This window comes from Staurois parvus, unplaced genomic scaffold, assembly GCF_062004578.1.
Source record: "Staurois parvus isolate SC_StPar_1 unplaced genomic scaffold, SC_StPar_1.0 ptg000450l, whole genome shotgun sequence".
NCBI classification, from domain to species: Eukaryota; Metazoa; Chordata; class Amphibia; order Anura; family Ranidae; genus Staurois; species Staurois parvus.
The window spans coordinates 3,638,948-3,661,385 of NW_028318246.1; the positions used below are offsets into that span (position 1 = coordinate 3,638,948).

The following is a 22,438-nucleotide window of genomic DNA, read 5'->3' on the forward strand; positions in this document are numbered from 1 at the left end:
AGAAGAGAGCACTGGCAGGGGACCCCAGAAGAGGAGGTAGGGGGCCGGTCTGTGCAATACCATTGCATAGAGCAAGTATAACTTGCTTTGTATTTTAATTTTTTTTAAAAATTAGCCAATTGTTTAAGAGCTGTCCTTTATCCTTTGCATATTTTCCATATTATCTCAAGAAGTTATCTGGAATTTTTTCATGGCCTACAGAACAAATACTATCTACGTTGTAGAGATGAAAGGGGGGATGCAGACATTTACTAACAGACAACAGGGCAGGGCTGACAATTCCATGCAATTTCAGTCCAGAAAAGGCATGTGTTATCAATCCATAGCCAGGAATTTGGCACCAAGTCCATTTCTGGCAGATCAACAAGTACTCTTCTGTACCTGCAGGGTCTCTAAAGGGATAAAACACTGGTAAATGTGTGTGTGTGCATTGCATAGATATTGTTTTTCTTAAAGTTTGACCTGACATACGCTTTAACAGACAAAAAAGGGAGCAAATTAAAAGTTGTACATTGTCAAAGTGGTTCTGCAGCTCTTCTCTCCCCTCTTCCTGCTCTCACAGGCTTCAATGGTTTGCCATGTGAGGAAAAGAGAAAAGGGAAAGGAAGGAAAAGAGAAAAAAGGAAGGAAAAGAGAAAAAAGGAAGGAAAAGGGAAAAAGGGAGGAAAGAGAAAAAGGGAAAAAAGGGAGGAAAGAGAAAAAGGGAAAAAAGGGAGGAAAGAGAAAAAGGGAAAAAAGGGAGGAAAGAGAAAAAGGGAAAAAAGGGAGGAAAGAGAAAAAGGGAAAAAAGGGAGGAAAGAGAAAAAGGGAGGAAAGAGAAAAAGGGAGGAAAGAGAAAAAGGGAGGAAAGAGAAAAAGGGAGGAAAGAGAAAAGGGAAGTCGGACTTATGTCGCTCAGCCAGAAGAATCACAGGGCTGCCAGCTGCTCGGTATACAATTTCCCAACATCCCCTTCTGAGAAGCTGAACGGACTGGTGTGTGGGAGGGCACAGAGGGAGGCAAAGCAGATACAGCCTCTCTGCTCTCATATTGGTGCGGAGGATGGTGGGGAGAGAAGGGAAATCTAACGTACAGTCAGGAACGATCGTTGCAGTGGTGCGAGCAGTTACCAGCACCAATCTCCCTGTAATGCTTTCAATGAAACAGCTGGAAGCTGCATCTCCTCCTCTCCCTCCCGCGGCTTTCAGATGCTTCATTGAATTCCATAAATGGAGATAAGTGCTTTTAACTGTCCCCACCACTGCCCCTCCCACCCACTGCTAGTCTCGGCCCTGCTCGCCCCCACGTTATTTTAATTCACTAAATGTGAGTGGAAATTTTGAGGGCTGGTGTTAGTTTAACAGTTTTTCTGTTCAACAGTTGAGCAATTCCAAGACTACATATTGCTCTTTAAAAGATTCCTACCTTTAAACGGTCTCCGTCGGTTTTTGCTGACGCACATCTCTCACTCCCAGCCAAATCCACAAGATTGATCCAGCTGGTAATCCTGTGATCATGTTCTTCCCCATCCACAACCTCAGTCTATGGAAGAACATACACAGAGTAAATAATTTATCAAGTTAAAAGGATAAGTTCACCTTTTGTAATAAGCTACACCCATATTATAATAACCCATTTTACGATCAGACCAGCCCCGGCTCCCCGATTTGCCCCAGCTAGCTGTCAAGTTTTTGTTTTTTTTAAATGTGGCCATGCAGGGCTCCGCCCGCCCGTCTGCATCACTCATTCACAGTCTTCTCTGAATGAGAGACTACAAGACCCAACAGCCTTAGTGGCTGTCGACTTATAGTGCTGAATGAACTGCCACGGCACTGTGGAGCATCGTGGTAGTTCATTCATTCTTCCTCTCTGTAGATCTGCCTCGTTCATACATCCTGTACGGGCAAGCAGATATACTGATAGATCTGCAGGAGACCTGCATGGCACCAGCAATCTGGTGATCGCTGGTGCAATGCTTCACAGGCTCGTGCAGACAAAAATAAGTGCACTTTTTTACCTGCAAAAAAATGTGCATTTATTACTTTTTAATAAAAAGGTGAACCTATCCTTTAAAGAAGAGGATATGCCATCTTTGCCAGAAAACAAGACAATAATTACCTTGGACTGGGTCAGGATAAGTGTAAACACAGAGTGAGATCGAGAACTTTTATCATTCATCCCTGTAGCAGCTGTGGCTCTCTGCTTGTTACCCAACTCAAGCCAACTCTAAAATATGGAAAAATGCATATAAATAATGATGAGCTAGATATCTTTACACAGATAAAACAAATATCTAGACAGTAAAAAGACACACAGCAACCTTATCCTTTATTTGGAGCATATTACCAAATAGCTTTACAAAGCAAAGATCTGTTTTTTCTTTCATTTGACAGTACATCTATTTAGGATACCTGTGGTTTCATTTTTAGTGCAAATATATCACTTTTGTAGAAGACACCAATGAGAAGTAGTTTACACAAAACTGTACATTTCAGAAAAAAATATTTTATAAAGCAAAACCTCAAAATCTGTTTCCAATAAAAAGCAGGCAGTGGACAAAAAGGACAGTAACCACCATTGTGGTTGCTCCCTGCAGCTGCTCATTTCCCAGTTTCTAATTTACTATGCCCTATTTTGCATGGTCTCTCTGTATGGAGTAGGCCATTTTAGTGACAGCAGAGCTTTGCTTCCTAAGTGACATTACCAATTCTTGCAAAACCAGAAGTCAGAGGCAGTAGGCTGGTTTCACACTGCAGTTTGGCCGCAGCAAAAAAGGTGTACCTGCGAGCTGTGTGTGGTTAACCCCCTGGTTTCCCATAGTCTGTTAGGTCACACATTTTCTGAAAGTGCACCAAAAGTCCTGCATGCTGCATTTTTGCCAAGCTTTAAGAAAAACACACCACCTAATGGAAAAACTCTTTGGGAAACTGTGGGTTAACCACACAAAACCCATGGGTGCATCTGCACTGCGGCCAAACCACAGCAGAGCAGTAAGAAACTGACCATAGAGATTCACACTATAGATATAGAAGGAGTTCAAGACAAATTTTTCACAGGGCATTGTGTAGGCACAATTAACATTTCTAGATGTTTACTATAATATAGCAAATATTTTCGTTCCTGAGCTAAGGTCCACTTTCATACCAGGGCTGTATTAAACAAAAAAAAAAAAATACCCACACACAATGTAAGAAAAACAGTCCCCAAGTAGGCAAATTTGAGGTGTAACCTTTTGCAAACCACTGAAAATAGTGCAATAGGAGGACAAATGATCATGTAAATGGCACAGGCAGAAGCAAAGCAATCATAACATAAGGACCAACTCTCACCTGAATGTCTTGAAATGAAGAAACTACATTGCTACAGGAAATAAAAGAAACACTGTATTAGCATTCTTGATCAAAGCATTTGTTTGGCTGCTAACAGATGTTTTCTGTCAACAATGAGCTAATTTAAGCACCTCAATACCTGACACTTTGACCCCCATCCTGCCCAGGTAATTTTCAGTTCACACATTGAATATCAATTACTCAGTCACGTAACACTGTACTCAAATTAAATTTTCAAATTTTTTCCCCAAAAAATAGAGCTTTTTTTCATGGTATTTAATCACCACTGGGTTTTTTATTTTTTGCCAAATAAAAAAAACGGAAAAAAAGACTGAACATTTAGAAAATTAAGAAAAAAACACCAACAAACACCACATGATTTTCTTTGTTTCTATTACAAAATTTTGCAAATAATCTTTCTTCACAAATGTAGGCAAAATTGTATACTTGTACATTTCTTCCATTTTATCAGTGTGTGTATAAATATATATATATATATATATATATATATAAATATATATATATATATATATATATATATATATATATATATACACATACACACACACATATATGAAAATCGATCAATCTTGATGTACTGATGGTCTACCCCTTTTTGGAACTCGAAAATGCCAGGACAGTACAAATACCCCCAAATAAGCCCTTTTTGGAAAGTAGACAGTTCAAGGTATTTATGTCACAATTTTCTAGAAAATGAAAAAATTTAAAAAATTTTTTTCACTGTCACCAGTGCAGTACAGCATCATCATATAACTGGTGTGGCGGTGATCAGGGGCACAGACTGATGACAATATGTAAATAAAGAAAGTTTTTGTATTTTTCATACTATGACCAGAGCAGTATAGTGTTACCATAGCGCACTGTACTAATCTGGAGAGGTGATTAGGATTTTTTTTTCTTCAAACTATGATTGCTTATAACAGTGGTAATCAGTATTAGAAGCAACCATTTTTTATGAATGACATTCATTCTTCCAGTGTATACTATTGTGAAGCTGTGACTGGCCACAACTATCAAATATTGCAACTGCCTGTACCATGTGATCACTGTGACCAATCACAGAGATCAACACAACAATACACAATAAATGCCTATGAATGGAAGCCATCCATTGTGTACAATTGCAGTGTGATCTGCTGTGATTGGGCACAATGCTCACATGGTATTGGCAATGGCCTGGTGCAAAGGTCTGTGATCCACTGTGTCCACTGGACACAGCAGGTGACAGATCGCACCACAGCGCAGCCTGTGGGTTCCTAGAAGGATGTCATATGGCGTCCACTCAGGATGGCAGTGCTCCCTCTCAGCCATCGTACTATAGGCTGAGTGGGAAGCGGTTAAAAAAAAACAAATTTAAAACAAAAATAAAATACATCTGCGCTAAGATAAAAAAGGAAAAACAAAAAGCAGCTATTAAATCACTGTGTTACCACTGTGTTACCAAGTGAAAAAACATTAAAAAAACAAAACAAAATAACAGCGCTAACAAACATAAAAATCAATTACTTATATTATAGTGAATTTTCATATGGTGAAATGAATAAAGAAAAATTTTAGGTGTCCATGTGAAACAAATTCATATTGCAATTAGAGTCCCTTCTTCTCCAAAAGTGTATATAAAGGGCCAAGTGCGATCTATGTTGCAGTAATGCACCATGATGTGAGAACTCCACCACCTCCACATATACTGTAGATGTAAGGGCCTCTTACCAGACCAGGTGGATGATAAAAATTAATAACCTCACCATAGCAGACCAGTAGCCATAATAGACATTACTCCAAAATAGACAGACCATTAGAGGGTGAAAGTAATGGCACGCCGCATCCGAATAGAACTCCACAACAGTGGCTCAATGGGCATGATATCAATAAATAAATAAATAAATAAATAAAAAAAAACGCATATATGGTGAAGTATGCTAAAAAAAAAGGTCTTTATTCTGTAAAATCGAAGTTCACATCCCAAAAAAACTCTTTGATGCAAAATAAAAAAAAAAAAAACTACAGTGCTTACATAAACAACAGTATGGCAAGCTGATAGCTCTAGCATGGGAAGACACTTAACTCGGTCAGCAACACACAGACAGACATTGCAACGGGATGATGTCACACATACAAGCCCTGCCTGTGACGATCGCAACGTCAGACCCCTGCCCTTCTCACCAAACTCTGCCAATCTAAAACCGCAATGTCACGTGCGTAACTATGCCGCGCCCAGCTGCACCCTGCACAAAGATTTTCCAGCTAATGGTCCACAACCTGTGTACTTGCAGCCTGAGCACGATTGTTACTGGGTCAGGTTAATTACGCAATTAACCCTTCACACTGCCACCACCTCCTTTTTGTACAGAGAAAGAGGAAACACTGCAATATTAGCAATAACTCTATGATGGTTAGATAATCGTCTGTATACCACTGTCACCGCAGACAGGTTATACAGAGGGTTAAACACACACAGTAGCGTTTTTCAGTAGCATGAATTCGTGTTTGCATTAAAGAGCTTTAAACAGTTCAACACTTTCAGAAAGTAAGATTTATTACTAAAAGGTCAAAAGGGTGCAATAAAAATGTTTACAGAAACAAGATGTAACCAATATATATATATATATATATATATATATATATATATATAAATATACAGAGAACAATAGCACAGCAAAGAAAAAACAGAAAGGAGTTTAAAGGGTTAAAGTACTTGCCAATCAGCCTTGGGTTAAGCAGTTTCAAGTCTTATGAGCTCCAGGATGCTTTTGATCTCCCTCTGTAGTTTCGATGTTAAGGCCGGGAGATCATCTTCTCTCACACACCACTCCAAGCATAACAGCCCTTTTTCTAGAATCTCAGCAGGGTGTCTCTTTGGAGTAGTAACCAATGGTCTCCTTTTGGGGAGGGAAATGTAGGTGGAGACTTAAGTTATAATCAGAACTCTCCTAGCTTATATTTTGGCCCATAACTTTTCCTAGGTACATGTAACATCCCACCCGCAGGTAGATTAATATGCAGATGCATCTGCGAAACGGTTAGATATGAAATATACACTTGAATGGTTTAAGAGATCTACTTTTCTGCTTTTCTATGTATGCCAGCTAAGGGGTGTAACATACCAGGAGAATGGCCTCAAACTGAGCCTTCAGAAAATAGGCTCCATGTTTAGGTAATTATGTCCTACGTGAAGATATCAACTTATATGAAAAGTGAGTTTTTAAAAGCAAGTCTGTTTTTACGACCCTTGGAAGGTCTTTTGAAGTTCAGTGAGGGACTTGGTTTATACTTTAACGACATGCCAGATTGCACAGTTTCTTAGACAGCTAGGCACCCAACTAGTGAGGTTTTATAGCCAGGACGCCCTCCTGCTGTGCTTTGGCTGCCTGTGACCTCTGCAAACACACTCAGACCATATGTCACTCAACAGAAAGGGAGGGGGGAAGATTGGAAGATGCAGCCTGCTTTGGTGGTGAGAAATGGTACAACACGGAAAATTCTTAAAATGGAGGGCTGCGTCCATCTCTGTGTGCACGATTGCTACACTGCCCTACATAATCCATTGTACAAACGACGTCTTCCAGGGGATGGAGTTGTATTTGGGTGCAGAGCGCCATTACTTTCACCCTCTAATGGTCCGTCTATTTTGGCGTATCGTCTGTTACGTCTACTGGTCTGCTATGGTGAGGTTGAGATTGTACATCTTTGAGTTGAGCGCTTTATGAGCATTTACAATTTTATGGTCCACCTGGTCTGGTAAGAGGCCCTTACATCTATATGTAGAGGTGGTGGAGTTTCACATCGTGGTGCATTATCGCAACATAGATTGCACTTGGCACTTTATATATACACTTTTGGAGAAGAAAGGACTCTGATTGTAATATGAATTTATGTTTCACATAGACAGTTTAATTTTTTTTTTTTTATTCATTTCACTATATGAAATTTACTATTTGAAAATTCACTTTAAGTAATTGACTTTTACTGTTTTTTATGTTTGTTGTTAGCGCGGTTTTATTTGTTCAATAAAAAAAAAATTCATACAACCTATAAATTGTTACTTACATTGAGAGGTCTTCTACATAAGGTCCCAGCAATGGATGTTCCCGCACTTTAAGCTACCAGAATAATACAAATTTAAAAATAAATAAAACAAAACCAGCCAAAGCTCATGAAGAATCAACAATTGTCTAAATGGTACAACAGTCAATATATAAAACTAATGTTAACTGTGGGCATCTACAGCAGAAGCATGATACGAATATTTTTTTTTTTTTTTTTTTTTTAACAATAGATAAGTACAGTTTATAAGTTGCTAAGCAAAAGCCCAGGAATCAAAGGCTTACTTCAAATCAGTGACATTACATTGAATTTATGTGAAGCTATGCAGAGACATATGCTATATGGCGGTTTGTGGACACCAAACCATCAAACCTATAAAAGCTTGTTGGACAACTACAAACCATGGACATTATTAACCCTTCTTCCTTGAAGCTATAATAGCCTCCACTATTTTCACCATTCCAGGAAAGCTTTTCATAAGGTTTTGGAATGTGTCGCTGGAAATTAGGGCATATTGGGTCATATGAGCATTTGTGAGGTTAGGTACTGATTTTGGATGAGAATACTTGAATTACCATTGGTGCTCTAATTCATTTCAAAGGTGTTCAGTAGAAATGAAGCCAAGGACCTTTGCAGGCCACTTGAGTTACTCCACACCAAATTCACCAAAGCTTGTCTTTATGGTGCTGGCTTCCCCAAACTGTTGCCACAAGGCCAGCAGCACATAATTATGTGTGTTAGGGTTGTAGTTTGTCCAGATTGCTACCACACTCCAAGGGTGCCTGAGCACAAGACCCAGTGTGCTCTGGGTTAGCAGCATAAGTTGCCATGGTATGGGCTGGCCAGTCGGCAGCACTGTAACAAACAATGATAGTCTAGCGCAGGATGCATGGTATCATTCCTTGCTATGGTGTTACCAGCCAGTCCACTTTCACCATAACAACGGATGGCACTTATCCAGGGCAACATGCAGGGCCACCCCCAGCATTCAGGAGAGGACGGAAGCCCATCTTCAGACCTGCTCCAGTTCTTGCCCTCTTCTGCAACCAAAGGGTAGAGTTTTTATGTGAAGAGGGTACTGTGTGATTGGGGGCTCTGATATGAAGAGAAGACTCATATGGGGACTTCAATGTGATGAAAGGACTCTGATGATGGGAGCTTCAGACATGATGGAAGGATGCTGTCAAGGGGGTATCGTGATGTGATGAGGGGCGTATAGATAACCTCTGATGTGATAGAAGGCCTCTGACATGAAGAGGGTCTTTGACTTGATGGGAGGATCTCTGATTTGAAGTAAATTTCATCAAGGCAGTTGTGTACATTGTCCCAGTTTTAGGTTTCCCATTGACAAATAACGTTTTAGGTTTTTTTTTACATATATTAGACCTTTAGTAAGCAATCTACTATACATTCTTACCGCTTGTTTCTTGTGCTCATTATCAGCTTTAAAAACCAGCAAGTCATGGATCTTCTCATTGTACACCTCAAAGTAGCTCATCTCCAGATGAAAAGCCACCTATGCCAAAAGGTGACATCAGATTATAAATTAGAATTGTAAAAACTGACAATGCTCATTCACCACTTTTCAATATTCGTTTTTAAAAAGGTTCCTTTTTTTTTTTCAATATACAGTACATGTAACAGAGATTTGCTTCATGTTAATATGGTCATTAATGAAAATGCATTAAAAAGCTTTTTCTAGTATATATTAATATACGTATATGGGGACAACCATATTTGCTTATCATGTATGAAAGCAATTGTACCTACCTGATCCTCTTATCTCACTGTAAGTTTACCAGGCAGGGTGCGTTTTATTGATAACCTTATCTAATCACACCAAACCCACAATACTTCTGGCTGCCGGAAACCGTGTAATCTTTAAAGCAGAGCTCCACCCAAAAAAGGGGAAGTTCTACTTTAAAGACTGGTCCCCTGCTTCCCATTAAGGATTGGCCCTTTGGGGAGCAGGTACCCGAAATTGATAGGTAACCGCTCCCACTTCCGCTGTGATCGCCTAGGTGATCGGAAGTTGTCCTCCTACCCTCCCTCACCGTAGTCTTCTAGGACATGTGACAGGTCCCAGAAGACTATGGGGCCATTCAGGAAGCACAGTGCTACTCTTGCATACGCATTGGGCTCCTGGATGTGAAGCCGCAAGCTGTCACAGCTCGGTGCCCACACTGAAGATGCCAGTGCCTAGAACACCAGACGGCTGGTGAAACGGGCTGTGGGGAGGACACTGTGGGATCGTGGGACAGGTGAGTGGCTGTTTTTTTTTTAAAAGTCAGCAGCTACAGTTTTTGTAGCTGCTGATTTTTTTTTTTTACAGTGTGAGTGGAACTCCGCTTTAATATCAGTTTTTTTAACTCAAAATAAATGTGCGATTTAATAAAACAATTATGTACCAAATTAATTCATGTTGACATGTGAAGTATGAATTCTAATATTAGGTCCCATTTACAGGCTATTTGGGGTCAATTTGCTAAAAGGCAAAATAGGCTGTTTACTTTGCAAGGCATTTTACCTTAGCTTATGGAATGAGGTGAAGCTCTGCTGACTTCCAATCACATGCAACCAAAAATACGGTTTCTTTTTACCCCATGTGCATGATTGCAAAGTGAATTTTCACTTAATTTACCAAGTACCAAACCAAAGAACAGCCTTTTTGCCTTTAGTAAATTAATCCCTATACCAATTGCTGTATGTGAGGTTAACTTCTTAAAGCGCCCAACAACCATCATCATGGACAATTTAAGGCTTTTTTTTGTATAGGTCACGTAAAAGGCACTGTATAAACTGTTTAGGACTACAAAAGGATAAAAGCAAATCAGGTGTAAATGGATAAATCTCTTCTGTGCAGAATTGTCAATTACCTATCGTTTCTAAAATTAGACTTGGAAAAACATGGATGGCTTCTATTAGGCAATGCTCAAATCTGTAGTACATTTTGCAATTCCAGTTCAGTTTGTCATCCACTTTCTATTAAAAAAAAGCAAGTACAATACTAGATACTCAAGTACCTGCTGCTTTGTTGCATGAATCCGGGAAAAAAGTTGATTGCAAAATCTTGGAATAATGCCTACTTCTTCATCAAAACCCATCATACTGCACAGGAAAAAAAAAAGGCAAAAAACACAAAGAGAGCATCTATAGTTCAGTGCTGTTAAAGTCATGCCTATATGATACACAAAAGCATCATAACCTGTAGGGTCTTATGTGAGAATACTGATTTATTACAACATAACTTTTTTAATTAGGCCTCATGAACACATGGTATCTGTTTAACCCCCTCTGAATGCCAAAACTCGTGGCAGAAAAACGCACTAAACACTACATACTGGACTCAATCTAAAAGCACATTTACAATGGGCAAAATAAGTATTGAACAAGTCACCATTTAGCTCAGTAAATATAGCTCAGTAGTAAAGGTGCTACTGACATGAAATGTTCGCCACGTCCGTAACACCCCATGCCATATATACAATGCCTTGAAAAAGTATTCAAACCCCTTGAAATTTTCCACATTTTGTTATGTTACAACCAAAAACGTAAATGTATTTTATTGGGATTTTATGTGCTAGACCAAACACAGGAGTGGCACATAATTGTGAAGTGGAAGGAAAATGATAAATGGTTTTCAAAATTTTTTACAAATAAATGTCTGAAAAGTGTAGTGTGCATTTGTATTCAATAGATAGATAGATATACACACACATATATTTGTGCGGGGTTTTCCCTGTAGAATCACTGCCTTATTTACCATGTTATTTGGTCACCTGACTTTTTGGAACTGAGAGGCAGTAGTTCCCTACCCCTCGTGCATTGCTCCCTGGACTTCCTAGCCCGAATATCAGGGTGTTGTTTTCACACTGGTTCCATCATCTGCCCTCGATGCTTACAGCCTTACGCGGAGTTTTTGTTTTTTGTTTTTTTTTTTTTACCAGCTCTGGCTAAACCCCCTTGGGGATTATTTGGTAGGATTCATCCTTGTAAGTTCATGATGTCTTGATTACGTCTATGCATACTTTATGATATATATAAAGCACATTACAAATGAGTTCACATTACATTATTGTAATATCAGGGTACAGTTATATTACAGCTTGCCTTGCACCCCCTGGCTCATGAGTGCTCTACCTTGCCTTGTTTAGGCTGCATCTTTTACTGTCTGCAGAATATAAAGACTAGGTCTAGTGCACCAACATCATCTAAAGGGCTCCAACATTAGTCAGCAGAAGATCCATCCTAGAGACTTCCCCTTTCACGGTTTCTAGTTCCTCCTCTTTTTACATTGTTTACGCTGTTCAACATGGATTGTGTTCACCCAACCAGTCTAGGCCTAGCACAGCCATCATTAGCATACACGGGCAGTATAGTGTTGGCATTGTTAAATATGATCTGTCCATTGCCTGCTTGGTACTCTGGGTGGCCTTGCTACTGTTTATGCTGATTTGAGGCTATCACCCCATTTATGCCGCACGCTCTATCTTGTTAACTACTCAGTGTGTTGGATTGTGTAACCACAATCATTGTTGACTTACATTTGCCTTATTGCCCACCTTTCTAAATAATAATATACAAGTTTACTTTTACCCACTCACTCAAGATAGCCTTAGTACTCAGTGTTGAGGAATTCTGTGTGTTGTTTGCTCTTCCCTCTATTAGACTGGTGTGTCAGAAGGGCTGAGGCCTTAGAAGGGGCCATGGGATAGAATAGAGGACCCCTTTTAACCAGAGGCTCCTTCAGGGGCATTGGTACACGAGGATTTGTAGTATGCATAGAGCAGTGCACATGAACGTGCCCTGCTCATTGCAAAGAAATGAAAGTGAAAGAGCTTACAGAGGACATTACATAGAAGCAGAAAAACACAGCAAGAAATAATTCAATTATAAATAGGAAAAATCAGGCAGTCGAGTCATGTTTTAACATGCCTCAGCCACCTGTCAAATTCCAGAAATGGCCCCTGAATGGACACATACATAACATTGGGGGTACAAGCCTTTGCATTGCAGTAAGATAAAAGCATGTCACATTCAACAGGCGATATCATCATAGAAACATAGAAAAGTGACGGCAGAAAAAGACTGAGTGGTCCATCGAGTCTGTCCATTTTTCTTTTTTTGTGTTTTCTTTTTTTTTTTTTTATTTTGGGGGGGGGGGGGTTTCTTGTTAACATTTTTGTCAGAGTATAGATCTATGCTTGTGCCAAGCATGTCTGAAGCTATTTACTGTTGACTGGCTCTCTACCTCTGCTGGAAGTTTATTCCAAGCATCAACTACTCTTTCAGTACAATACTTTCTGAGATTAGTTTTGAACTTTCATCCAGTTAGTTTAAGGTCATGTCCCCATGTTCTTGATTTAGATTTAGTGTTGAAAATACTGCCCTCCCGCACCTTATTCACCCCCTTGTTGTATTTAAAGGTTTCAGTCATGCCTCCCCTTTCCCTTTTTTCCTCCAGATTGTACATGTTAAGTTCCTGAAGTTGCTCTTGATACGTTTTATCCCCCAGACCTTTCCCCATTTTTTTGTTACCCATCTCTGAACTCATTCTATCTTATCAATATCTTTTTGTAAGTGAGGTCTCCAGAACTGGACACAGTATTATAAATGAGGTCTAACTAAAGATATATATAGGGGAATCAGGACCTTCTTCCTCCTGCTGGTGACCCCTCTAGTGAAGCATCCTAGAATTCTATTCGCTTTCCCCACTGCCTGGCCACACTGTTTGCTCATTTTGCAGTCATCTGAAATAAGTACCCCCAAGTCTTTTTCCTCTGAAGTGCTGGCCAACACTGTACCCCCAATTTTGTACTCTCTCAAGGGATTCTTTTTCCCTAGGTGCATTATTTTATATTTAGAAATACTGAACTGAAATTTCCACTTTTTTTTACCAATCTTCCAGCATTGCCAAATCATGTTTCATGTTACAGACACCTCCAGGGATATCAATCCTATTACACACCTTTGTGTCACCAGCAAGCGGTACACCACTAGTGACTGGTCTCTGTTCCACGTGAACCCCTTTTACAACCACACTCTGCTATCTATCCTTTAGCCAGCTGCATATCCACTGAACCACCCAAGGGCAAAGTCCTAGCTTGTACAACTTTTGTATTAGATCATTATGAGGAACTGTATCAAATGCCTTGCTGAAATCAAGATATGCTATGTCCACAGCACCACTCTGGTCCAAAACATTGGTAATATAGTCAAAATATCCATTCAGATTAGTCTGACATGATCTGCCCTTAGTAAAGCCATGCTGCTTTGGATCCAGTAAGTTGTGTGTTTTTAAGTGATCAATGATCCTTCTTTTCAGGATTCACCCATTTCAGCAAAATTCATCTTTTTAAAATCTAAAACTTTTGTTTTTGTAAATGATTTTTCAATTTTTATTTTAAACATCAAACCAAAGACATTGGTGATCACTAGAGCCCAAATTTTCTCCCACCACAACATTAGACAGTCGATCCCTATTTGTCTGTACTAGGTGATCGCCTCATCTTAGACTTTTTACTGTTTTAGAGAAAGCCCATTCAGTGCTTCCATTACATCCCTGCTCCTGCTTGTAATAGCAGCTTGAGAATTCCAGTTAATTTCAGGCATGTTGAAGTCACCATCATCAAAACCTCCCCCTTCAGTGCCATTTCAGTTATCTTGTCAATCAGCAAGTTATAATTTTCAGTCTGTCCTGGGGGTCAGTATATTACACCAACTCTAAAAGGGAAGATCTCTCTCTGGTTGGAAGGCAGACCCAGAGAGTTTCGAGTATCTCATTTGTTTTTTTAATTAATGTTAGCCTTCTGCCATTTTTGATATATTTGGCAATGCCACCTACCCTCTACCCTACTCTGTCTTTCCTGTATAGTGTATACCCTGGTATAGTTATTTCCCAGTCATTTGAATCCTTGAACCACGTCTCTGTAATTGCAACAAGGTCCAGGTTGTCCCTAGACATAAGAGCTTTCAGCTCACTAAGCTTGTTGCCTAAACTAGGAGCATTAGTGCACATGGTAAAAATAAAGCAGTAGATAGCAGTGCTTGTCCTGCCATCAGAAACTTTAACTGAAGTGACTACCCCATCAGCCCAGTGCTTAGCAGCACAAACCCTCACATTTGTTTCAACCTGCTGGGGATAGAAATGCTCAACAATAACATCTCTGCCCCCATTTCTCAGTTTAAATGCATGTCTAAATAAATCCTAAATTCCATATTTAGAAGCTTAGAGCCCTTGCGTGAGGGATGCAGACCATCTTTTTTGTACAGCTCAAATGTCAGACCACCTGATAGCATCATGACTAACATAACCAAAACCTTCAGCTTTGCACCAATCATCTAACCAAACATTGAACTCTGCTATACAAAGTATTTCTCTTGTTGTCCATTATGCACTGGTAAGACCTATGAAAATGAAACAGTACACCCCAACTGTTGAAAATCCTGTCCAAAAAAACTGAAAATCCTTCTGTAGAGAACACACATCATTTGTGCCAAGGTGCACGACAGCATCAACATTGCACTCTTCACTAGCTTTGACAATTTTTAAATACACCTTTTATCTCTCCTAAGTGGCACCAGGCAAACATCTAACTTCCTTTGACACTTTCACATGATTTCCCAAAGAAATACTTCTTACAGTTGAATCACCATCAAGAAGATGACTTCTCTTTAGGAGCCTTATCCACAACACTTGCCTGGAATGGAACCTCAGATAAAATAGTTACTTTAGGCAAAGCAATTTTTTTCTCAGGGTCCTCCTTCCTATGCTCACAATCAGCTACATTTGCAACCTTTGTATCTGCTTCTAGCTCAGAAAGAAAACTATAGGAGTTAGGCAGTGTCAACCCGAAAGCTACATGTTTATGGTCGACAGGCCTCACTCTTCCTGACCCAACAGTTGTCTCCTGCGCAGTCTTTGAGGAAGAGGTGGCTTTTTGAAAGGCAGCTGAACAGAGCAAACTGGCTCAGACAGCAGACTGATCTCAGACTGCAGTGCACTAACCAGTGAAGTCAGACAAGCACAAGCAATATCATCAGGTAGGCTAGAAATCTGCATACAAATAGGACAGCATGCCAGCTTTCAAAAAGCACCACGAAAACCAAAATGCCAAACAAGTAATGCACTGCACTAAAGCAAACATTAAAAAAAAAAAAAAAGGATTTACTTAAATTCAAAACAGAAGTACTAAACAAAATAGCTGGCTGTTTCCAAACTCCTGCTGTTCAAACTATGCAATTTTGTCCTGCATACACTTCAGTACAGCTGCTCTTCCAAGGAACAAAGTCTATAGAGTTGCTACCCCTCTTAAAACACAACAGGTTACCTCTCTTACATATGCTAATTGATAACACCCTGTACTCAACACCTCAGCAGCACAAAAACGACTCCAATACTTAGTCTGCCAAAGTGCCCCATAGAAGTAAACATGGCTGCACTGCAACCACAGTTAATCAATGCAGTTGCAGTGCAGTGTAGACAGATTTCAGTAGAAGATCCATTTTCAAACAGACGTGTGACAGGCAGTTGATTGCCACCTAAATGCCAGTAGCTGCTGGCAAGGTGATCCTTTGTGGATTACAAGTCAGCAGCACGGCCCACGTGAAACAGGCCTAAAAAAAGCAAAAATAAACAACTTCAATAAAGCTTTCAAAAGTTACGTCTTAAAAAAGGGGTTTAGTGGAAAGCAAAGCTTATTTATAACAATAAAAACTACTAAAAGAGATATTACAAAATTTAAGCTTGAAAGCGTATCTAAACCCAAAAAGCTAGTATATTGCAGCTTACCAGTCCTTAGATGTAGTGGCTGCATTAGTCTTCGTTTTTCAGGCTTTTTTACCATTATGTTTAAGTGGCATTCCTGCAAATAACACTTCCTGTCCTTTCATATCTACACCTTTTTCTCAACAGTATCTATGGGGGGGGGGGGGTTACAGTTGTCATACTGGCTGGACTTCAAATGTCTACAATAATTCATCTCTATTTCATGGTGGATTGATAAGACTAGTGGTTTACATAAGAGTTGTGTGACCAGGTCAGAGGAATAGAGGAGTTTGACAAACAGCCCAGTGGGTGATCGCTAAACCAGAGACAGATAAATATAAAACTGGCTAAAGGGACTGAGGGCATACTAAGCTACAAGATAGGACCAAAAGATACAGTTACATTTAAAAGTGTATCTAAAGCGCAAAAAAAAAAAAAAAAATTGTTAGTTTTTAGTGGCAAAGGTTCCCTCTTTTTATTTGTCCTAATGACAAAATTAAGAGAAACCTCCCAAATGGGATAAAAAAAAAAGTAAGTTTTAATTCCCTTCTCTCAAAAAATTGACTTTTGATGTACTTAAAAGGCCTCATTCACACGGGCATACCCATACGTGCACCCAGGCAAAGGGGCATCTTTGCCCGCACAGGTGCTCTGTGCATCCGCATGCAGACAGTCACATTCATAGCTCCTAGGGCAAAGCAGCTGCACGGACACAGCCGCTGATCCAAATTTGACAGATGTGTGCGTACGTGTCCCCGAACGGAGACAATGTGCTTTCAAGGACACACAACCACATGGCTGTCAAATTTGGATGCAGTCACTGTGTCCCATAGTACATGAATGGGACTGCCTGCATGTAGCTGCAAGGACCACCAGTGTGTTCAGTGCTGGCAAAGATGCCCCTGCACACAGGTGTATGGATAGGTACACTCGAGTGAATGAGGCCTAAATAGAACTAATTTTGACAGATTCATAAAATCTTGGTCAGTTATATTTTTGTGACTTTTTTTTTTAAACTGTTTTACATTCATACGATTCATTACATTTTTTACATACGTGTAGGACTTCCCAGATCCAGTCTGTCCATAGGCAAACAAACATGCATTGTATCCCTGGAGAGAAGACTCTAAAAGAGGAACAGCTAGCTTCTCATATACTTCTTCTTGACTGGCATAGTTGGAATCAGATTTATTGAAGGACCAAAATGAAAAGTCAAAGAGGAAGTTATGGCGTTCCTTGGAGTCTGGTGGTTGAACAATTGTCTCCTTGGCATTCATAAATACCACCTGGGTGGCGTTTTCATTCCTTTCCCTAGAACAACCAGAATCACTGTTATTCACAGCTAAATGTATTACATTACTTGTCAAAATATATTCGTAGCAAAAATAGTTAATGACACATTTTTAAAAACCTAATACACCTAAAAATTAACAGAGTGGCATTTGTATCTGCCCCTAATGCATCACAATATTTGTTACATGTCAATTTATTTATTTGAAAAAAAAAGGTAAGCATCTCAAGTCTTGCTACAAAAACATTTTTGTAAACCTTAAATCCCAACTCCAGCCAAACAAAACTATTTTGTTTTAGATAAAGCCAGGAAGTATTTACAGATGTCACACGGAATGGAAGCCTGGGAAAAAAAAACTCGACAATTGGGTCACAAACCCAATAAAAACCCTATCAGACGTCTCCACAGTATCCAAACAAAAAATAAGGTTTGGCTGAAATTGTGCTTTAACAGATACTTCAAAATTAAAATATGTATCATGACTTCTCAGATTTTGATAGAAGGATCTCCGCTAAATACTATTTGAATCTAAAACACAAGCACAATACAACATCAGCCATAATAGAAAAATTGCAGCTTCATTCTTAAAGTGCAACTAAAGGCTTATGTATGAAATGCACACGTTCCTCCACCCAGACACTGCAGCTCACAGTGGCAAGGTTTCCGCAACCGAGACAGTGATGTCAGTCCAAAAAGCAGTAGGCAGGTCTAGGAGTGACCAGCAACAGATTTATAAAGTCAGCAGTAATTCTTACAGCTACACCCCAGCAACACTTTTCATCCCACTGCAGCGCAAGCAGAAACAGTCTACGTTAGAGTGGCAACTCTCCACTGAATTCAGGAGCAGTGCACATCATTACAGGAAGCTGCATTAGGTGGACTAATGGCAAGATCAACAAACATTAGTGGGACTTTGCAGGGTAACTAGGAGAAAATATAATTAAAGCGGAGTTCCACTTACTCTGTAAAAAAAATTAAAAAGTCAGCAGCTACAAAACTGTAGCTGCTGACTTTTAAAAAACAGCCACTCACCTGTCCCATGATCCCGCGTTGCCCCCGCCGCAGCCTGTTTCACCGGCCGTTGGCATCTTCAGTGTGGGCACCCGGCTGTGACAGCTTGCAGCTTCGCAGCCGGTTGCCCACTGCGCATGCACGAATAGTGCTGCCTTTCCTGAATGGCCCCGTCGTCTTCTGGGACCTGTCACGTGCCCCACAAGACTATGGGGAGGGAGGGTAGGAGGACAACTTCCACTTTCGATTGCCTAGGCTCCCCCTCCCCAAAGGTGCCAATCCTTAATGTGGAGCGGGGAACCAATCTTTATAGCAGAACTCTGCTGTAACTGCTCCATGACTTTTTAAAAAAGAAAAGAATATTTCTAGAAGAGTCGGTGTAGAACTATAATCATGTAAACTATGTTACTAACCTTTTACTAAATGGCCTAACTCTCACGGCGACTTTCACTGCACAGTTTTCTTCTTTGTGATGTTCATTCTCATCATTAAGATGCAAGCTGACGGTTTCATCTTTTACAGGTAAAGATTCAGATGGAACTGTGGGTACCTCCATTTTTTCTGGCCGTCCATTTGTACCAAGTATCCTTCTCGGGGTAGTAGGTAATGTGCTCACTGGACGTTTTGGTGTTATAGCAGGGTTTCTTACCTCCCTTGTTGATGCAGACCTTAAGAGCTCAGATGTTCCGCTCTTTGGAGTTTTACGTTTATCCAAACCTCCATTTCTTGCAACAGGAGTCTTAATTAAATCTAGCCCAGTGTTGCCAGAGCTATTGGATGCATCATTTCCCTTTGCATTCCTATTAGAAAGAACCTTCATGTCCTCACAAGATTTAGACACAGGTGTATTTTGAGCTTTTATGCCACTGACGAGAGCTTTTGGATGGAATGGTTTCCAATTTGTTCCATGCAAGCCTCTTGTTTTTAATTCAGGCTGATTGTTAGATCTATTGCTGACCATGTTGGATTGTGGTAATCCAGAATGCACTTCCTGCTTTCCAAAAAGAGTCTTGACTTTACTGCATTCATCTGGATTTTTATTTGCATCATCGCTTTCAATGCATCCAGTTTTTGGCCTCCTCTGTAAAGTCAGGCGTCTTTCAGGCTCAGTATGTTGAATTACATCCTTGTCCGAACCCTTCTCCAAACCAGGGGACTCTTTCACTAGGACCTCCCTTTTCTGAAGCTTTAACGTCGGCTCTAGTTTGTGTGTTACTAGAGACCCAACATTTTTGCATGCAGATATTACATATGTTCTATTTATATATTTGGTGTTACTAGGATGGTGGCCTTTATGTGACATATCACAAATAATGAACAAGAGTTCTTCGGGAGGAATACCGTATTACATTTATTCTTGCTTCATAGCATCTCATCATGGTATTTTCTCAAACACTTGGAAAAAAGTTATAAATCTTGAAAGTGTTCTGGAGAAAGAAAAAAAAAAAAAACAGCAGTCACTACATTTTTATTTGTAGATAAAGAAGATGACAACATGTATTGTATTAGGGTTCAATTTCCCATCCATCCATAATCTGTTTTATTGTCACAAGTCTCCCTAGGGAATCTTTTTATAAATGTTTTCATCCAAGATTTACACAGCTTTCACTCAGAATTCACTCATTTTTCCAACTGAATCCAATCTTGTTTGAATTTATAAACAGACCTACTAGTAATGGAGGAATATGCCAGTCACTGAAATAAAATGAGGGGCTGTTAAAGAGCCACCCCAGACTCCAAAGTTACACCTTTCTCTGAAGGCATTGCTGTAGTGACCCCTTGAAGTCTAACAAAAAGGGGCAGCCCACGAAGTAGAGTATGCAGCTTTTCACAGACCTGACTGTTAAAGTTCAACAGTAGCCATGTAGAAAATGCCATGCAATGCAGTTGACTTTTTTTTTTAAATAGTAATAGAACTCATCAGGTTTGTCTCTCTATTTGTCTCTTGTGATGGGTCGACTTGGGTACAATCAGCCTGCCCATACATAGATCGTGATTCGGTCAGTCCATGCTGAAACGGCTGAATTTCGATCCATGTACAGTATAGCCTGCTTTAGGGAAAAATCAAATGTTTTATTTTAGTTACCAGAATCCTATTCAGAGCCAACATAAAAGATTGGCTGGTTATTTGGCTGTCCTTTACAGCTATGAATAAATATCCAGGCATTATGTAAAATATGCACATTAAATGCATAACCATTCAGAAAAATAACATTTGGAACATTATATTATCTAGTGAACAGTGGAATATGCTTGAGCTATGAGTGTTCAGTGATAGCTCAGGAAGCAGCACAGATGGACAAAGATAAGGCCAGCTTTTGTAATAGAGATGTTTACATTCCTTGTCTACATATTTCAGTATTCAGTGCAGGTAGCACAGCTAGGGTGTCCCCAGGCAAAAAAAATATGCTTAAACCACTTGCCATCCGTCCTATACTGCTACAGGGCGGCATGGTTGCACAAAATCACGCATATAGACGTGAGACTGGCATTTGCCGCCATTTATAGATGCTGTAACTTTCATGTAAACCAATTAATAAAAAAAAATCCCAATAATTGTATATTTATTAGCAAATACATGTAACAGAATACATTTTGGCCTAAACTTATGAAGAAATTTGATTTTTTTTTTTTATTCGATATGTTTTATAGCAAAAAGTCAAAAATATTAGAGGTTTTTTCAAAATTGTCATTTTTTTTGTTTATAGTGCAAAAAATAAAAAATGCAGATGTGATAAAAAATACCACCAATAGAAAGCTCTATTTGTATTTGTGGGGGGAAAACAAATTACACAAATTTAATTTATGTACGACATTGCATGACCAATTGATGAATTGTCAGCAAAAAAAACATTGCCGTATTGCACAAAATGGTCTGGTCAGGAGGGGGGGGGGGGGGGTAAATCCTCTGGAGGACAAGTGGTTAAAGTAGAATTCCAGGCTAAACCTAACTAGGCTTAAAAATGCTCCCTCCCCCTCCTAACACCTATGCTGACTAACCTGTGTAAGAAAGATGTATACATTTGTCTATTCTCAGCCTACTGTGATCTGGTCACGTGAGCCGACTCCCCTGGGTCAGTCAGTGGTGGCTGCAGGGGAGAGGAGGGACCACCAACAATGGATGGGCCATGGAAGTCTATGAGTGACATCATTGCTCCCAGACATTTCCAGCTGTTGTCAAACCCTCTCTGCACTTTCCTGAAGCCACCTCTGGCTGACACAGGATCACATGACCATACCAGAGTGAAATGAAAATAGGCAAGTATATAACATCTTTCTTATTGGGGAAGTATATTCAAAGCTTTTTTGGCTATACTTTTCCGATGGATCACAGGAGTAGTTCATTTAACAAACCTGTAATCCGTTTTCAGCCAACAGTGGGCTGAAGCCCACTGTTGGCTGACACCACACAGCTGGTCCAGGCTCTGAAAAGCTCCCAACCATATGGTCGGGATGCACCCAGAACTCTGAACTGGCACCTGGCTCAGCTTTTCAGCAATCTGCTGAGAACCCGAGCCAGCACCTCCGGCCTCCTGAACAGTCCAGCGCTCCAGTGAGAGCTGGAGGGGCAGAGCAGAGAGCTGGTGACTGACAGCCATGGCTCTCTGCTCAGAGCAGAGGGGAGAACTGAGCGTTTGCAGTCTTTGATCGCTCAGTTATCTGTGCAGAGCCACCGGAGAACAGATGCTGCATCCACATACAGGTGTATAAACTTTATTTTTTTTTCAAAACTACAAAATTTTTCTTTTAAGCTGGCCATACATTTGAAAATTGGCCAGTTCGTCAGGGACCAGCTGAATTTCGATTTAGTGTTTTCCTCGGTCGATCAGTGCCGAAGGCTATAGCTAACAGCACTGATCATTGTATTTTGAGGGTGGAGAAGTCTCCCTGCTGTCAGAATACAATAACTCAGCAAGAAGGATTCCTTCTTCCACAATGAGTGTGAAAAAATTAAATAACGTGTCCGCTGCATTACACAAGATGGTCAGTGTAGGT

At 40.0% G+C, this 22,438-nt stretch overlaps 1 protein-coding gene across 1 annotated transcript in view; it reads right to left on the reverse strand.

The window, feature by feature from the left end:
- Positions 1 to 22,438, reverse strand: part of KIF14 (kinesin family member 14) — an 85,374-nt gene that overhangs the window by 57,942 nt on the left and 4,994 nt on the right. The window contains exons 2-9 of the mRNA XM_089688688.1: positions 18,856 to 19,869; positions 17,197 to 17,451; positions 10,397 to 10,481; positions 8,791 to 8,889; positions 7,377 to 7,429; positions 3,309 to 3,339; positions 2,098 to 2,205; positions 1,405 to 1,521 (exon numbers count right to left, since the gene is read on the reverse strand). Of these exons, the coding sequence (XP_089544814.1) occupies positions 1,405 to 1,521; positions 2,098 to 2,205; positions 3,309 to 3,339; positions 7,377 to 7,429; positions 8,791 to 8,889; positions 10,397 to 10,481; positions 17,197 to 17,451; positions 18,856 to 19,745 (1,638 nt within the window). The 5' untranslated portion in view covers positions 19,746 to 19,869. The remainder of the gene's footprint in view (positions 1 to 1,404; positions 1,522 to 2,097; positions 2,206 to 3,308; positions 3,340 to 7,376; positions 7,430 to 8,790; positions 8,890 to 10,396; positions 10,482 to 17,196; positions 17,452 to 18,855; positions 19,870 to 22,438) is intronic.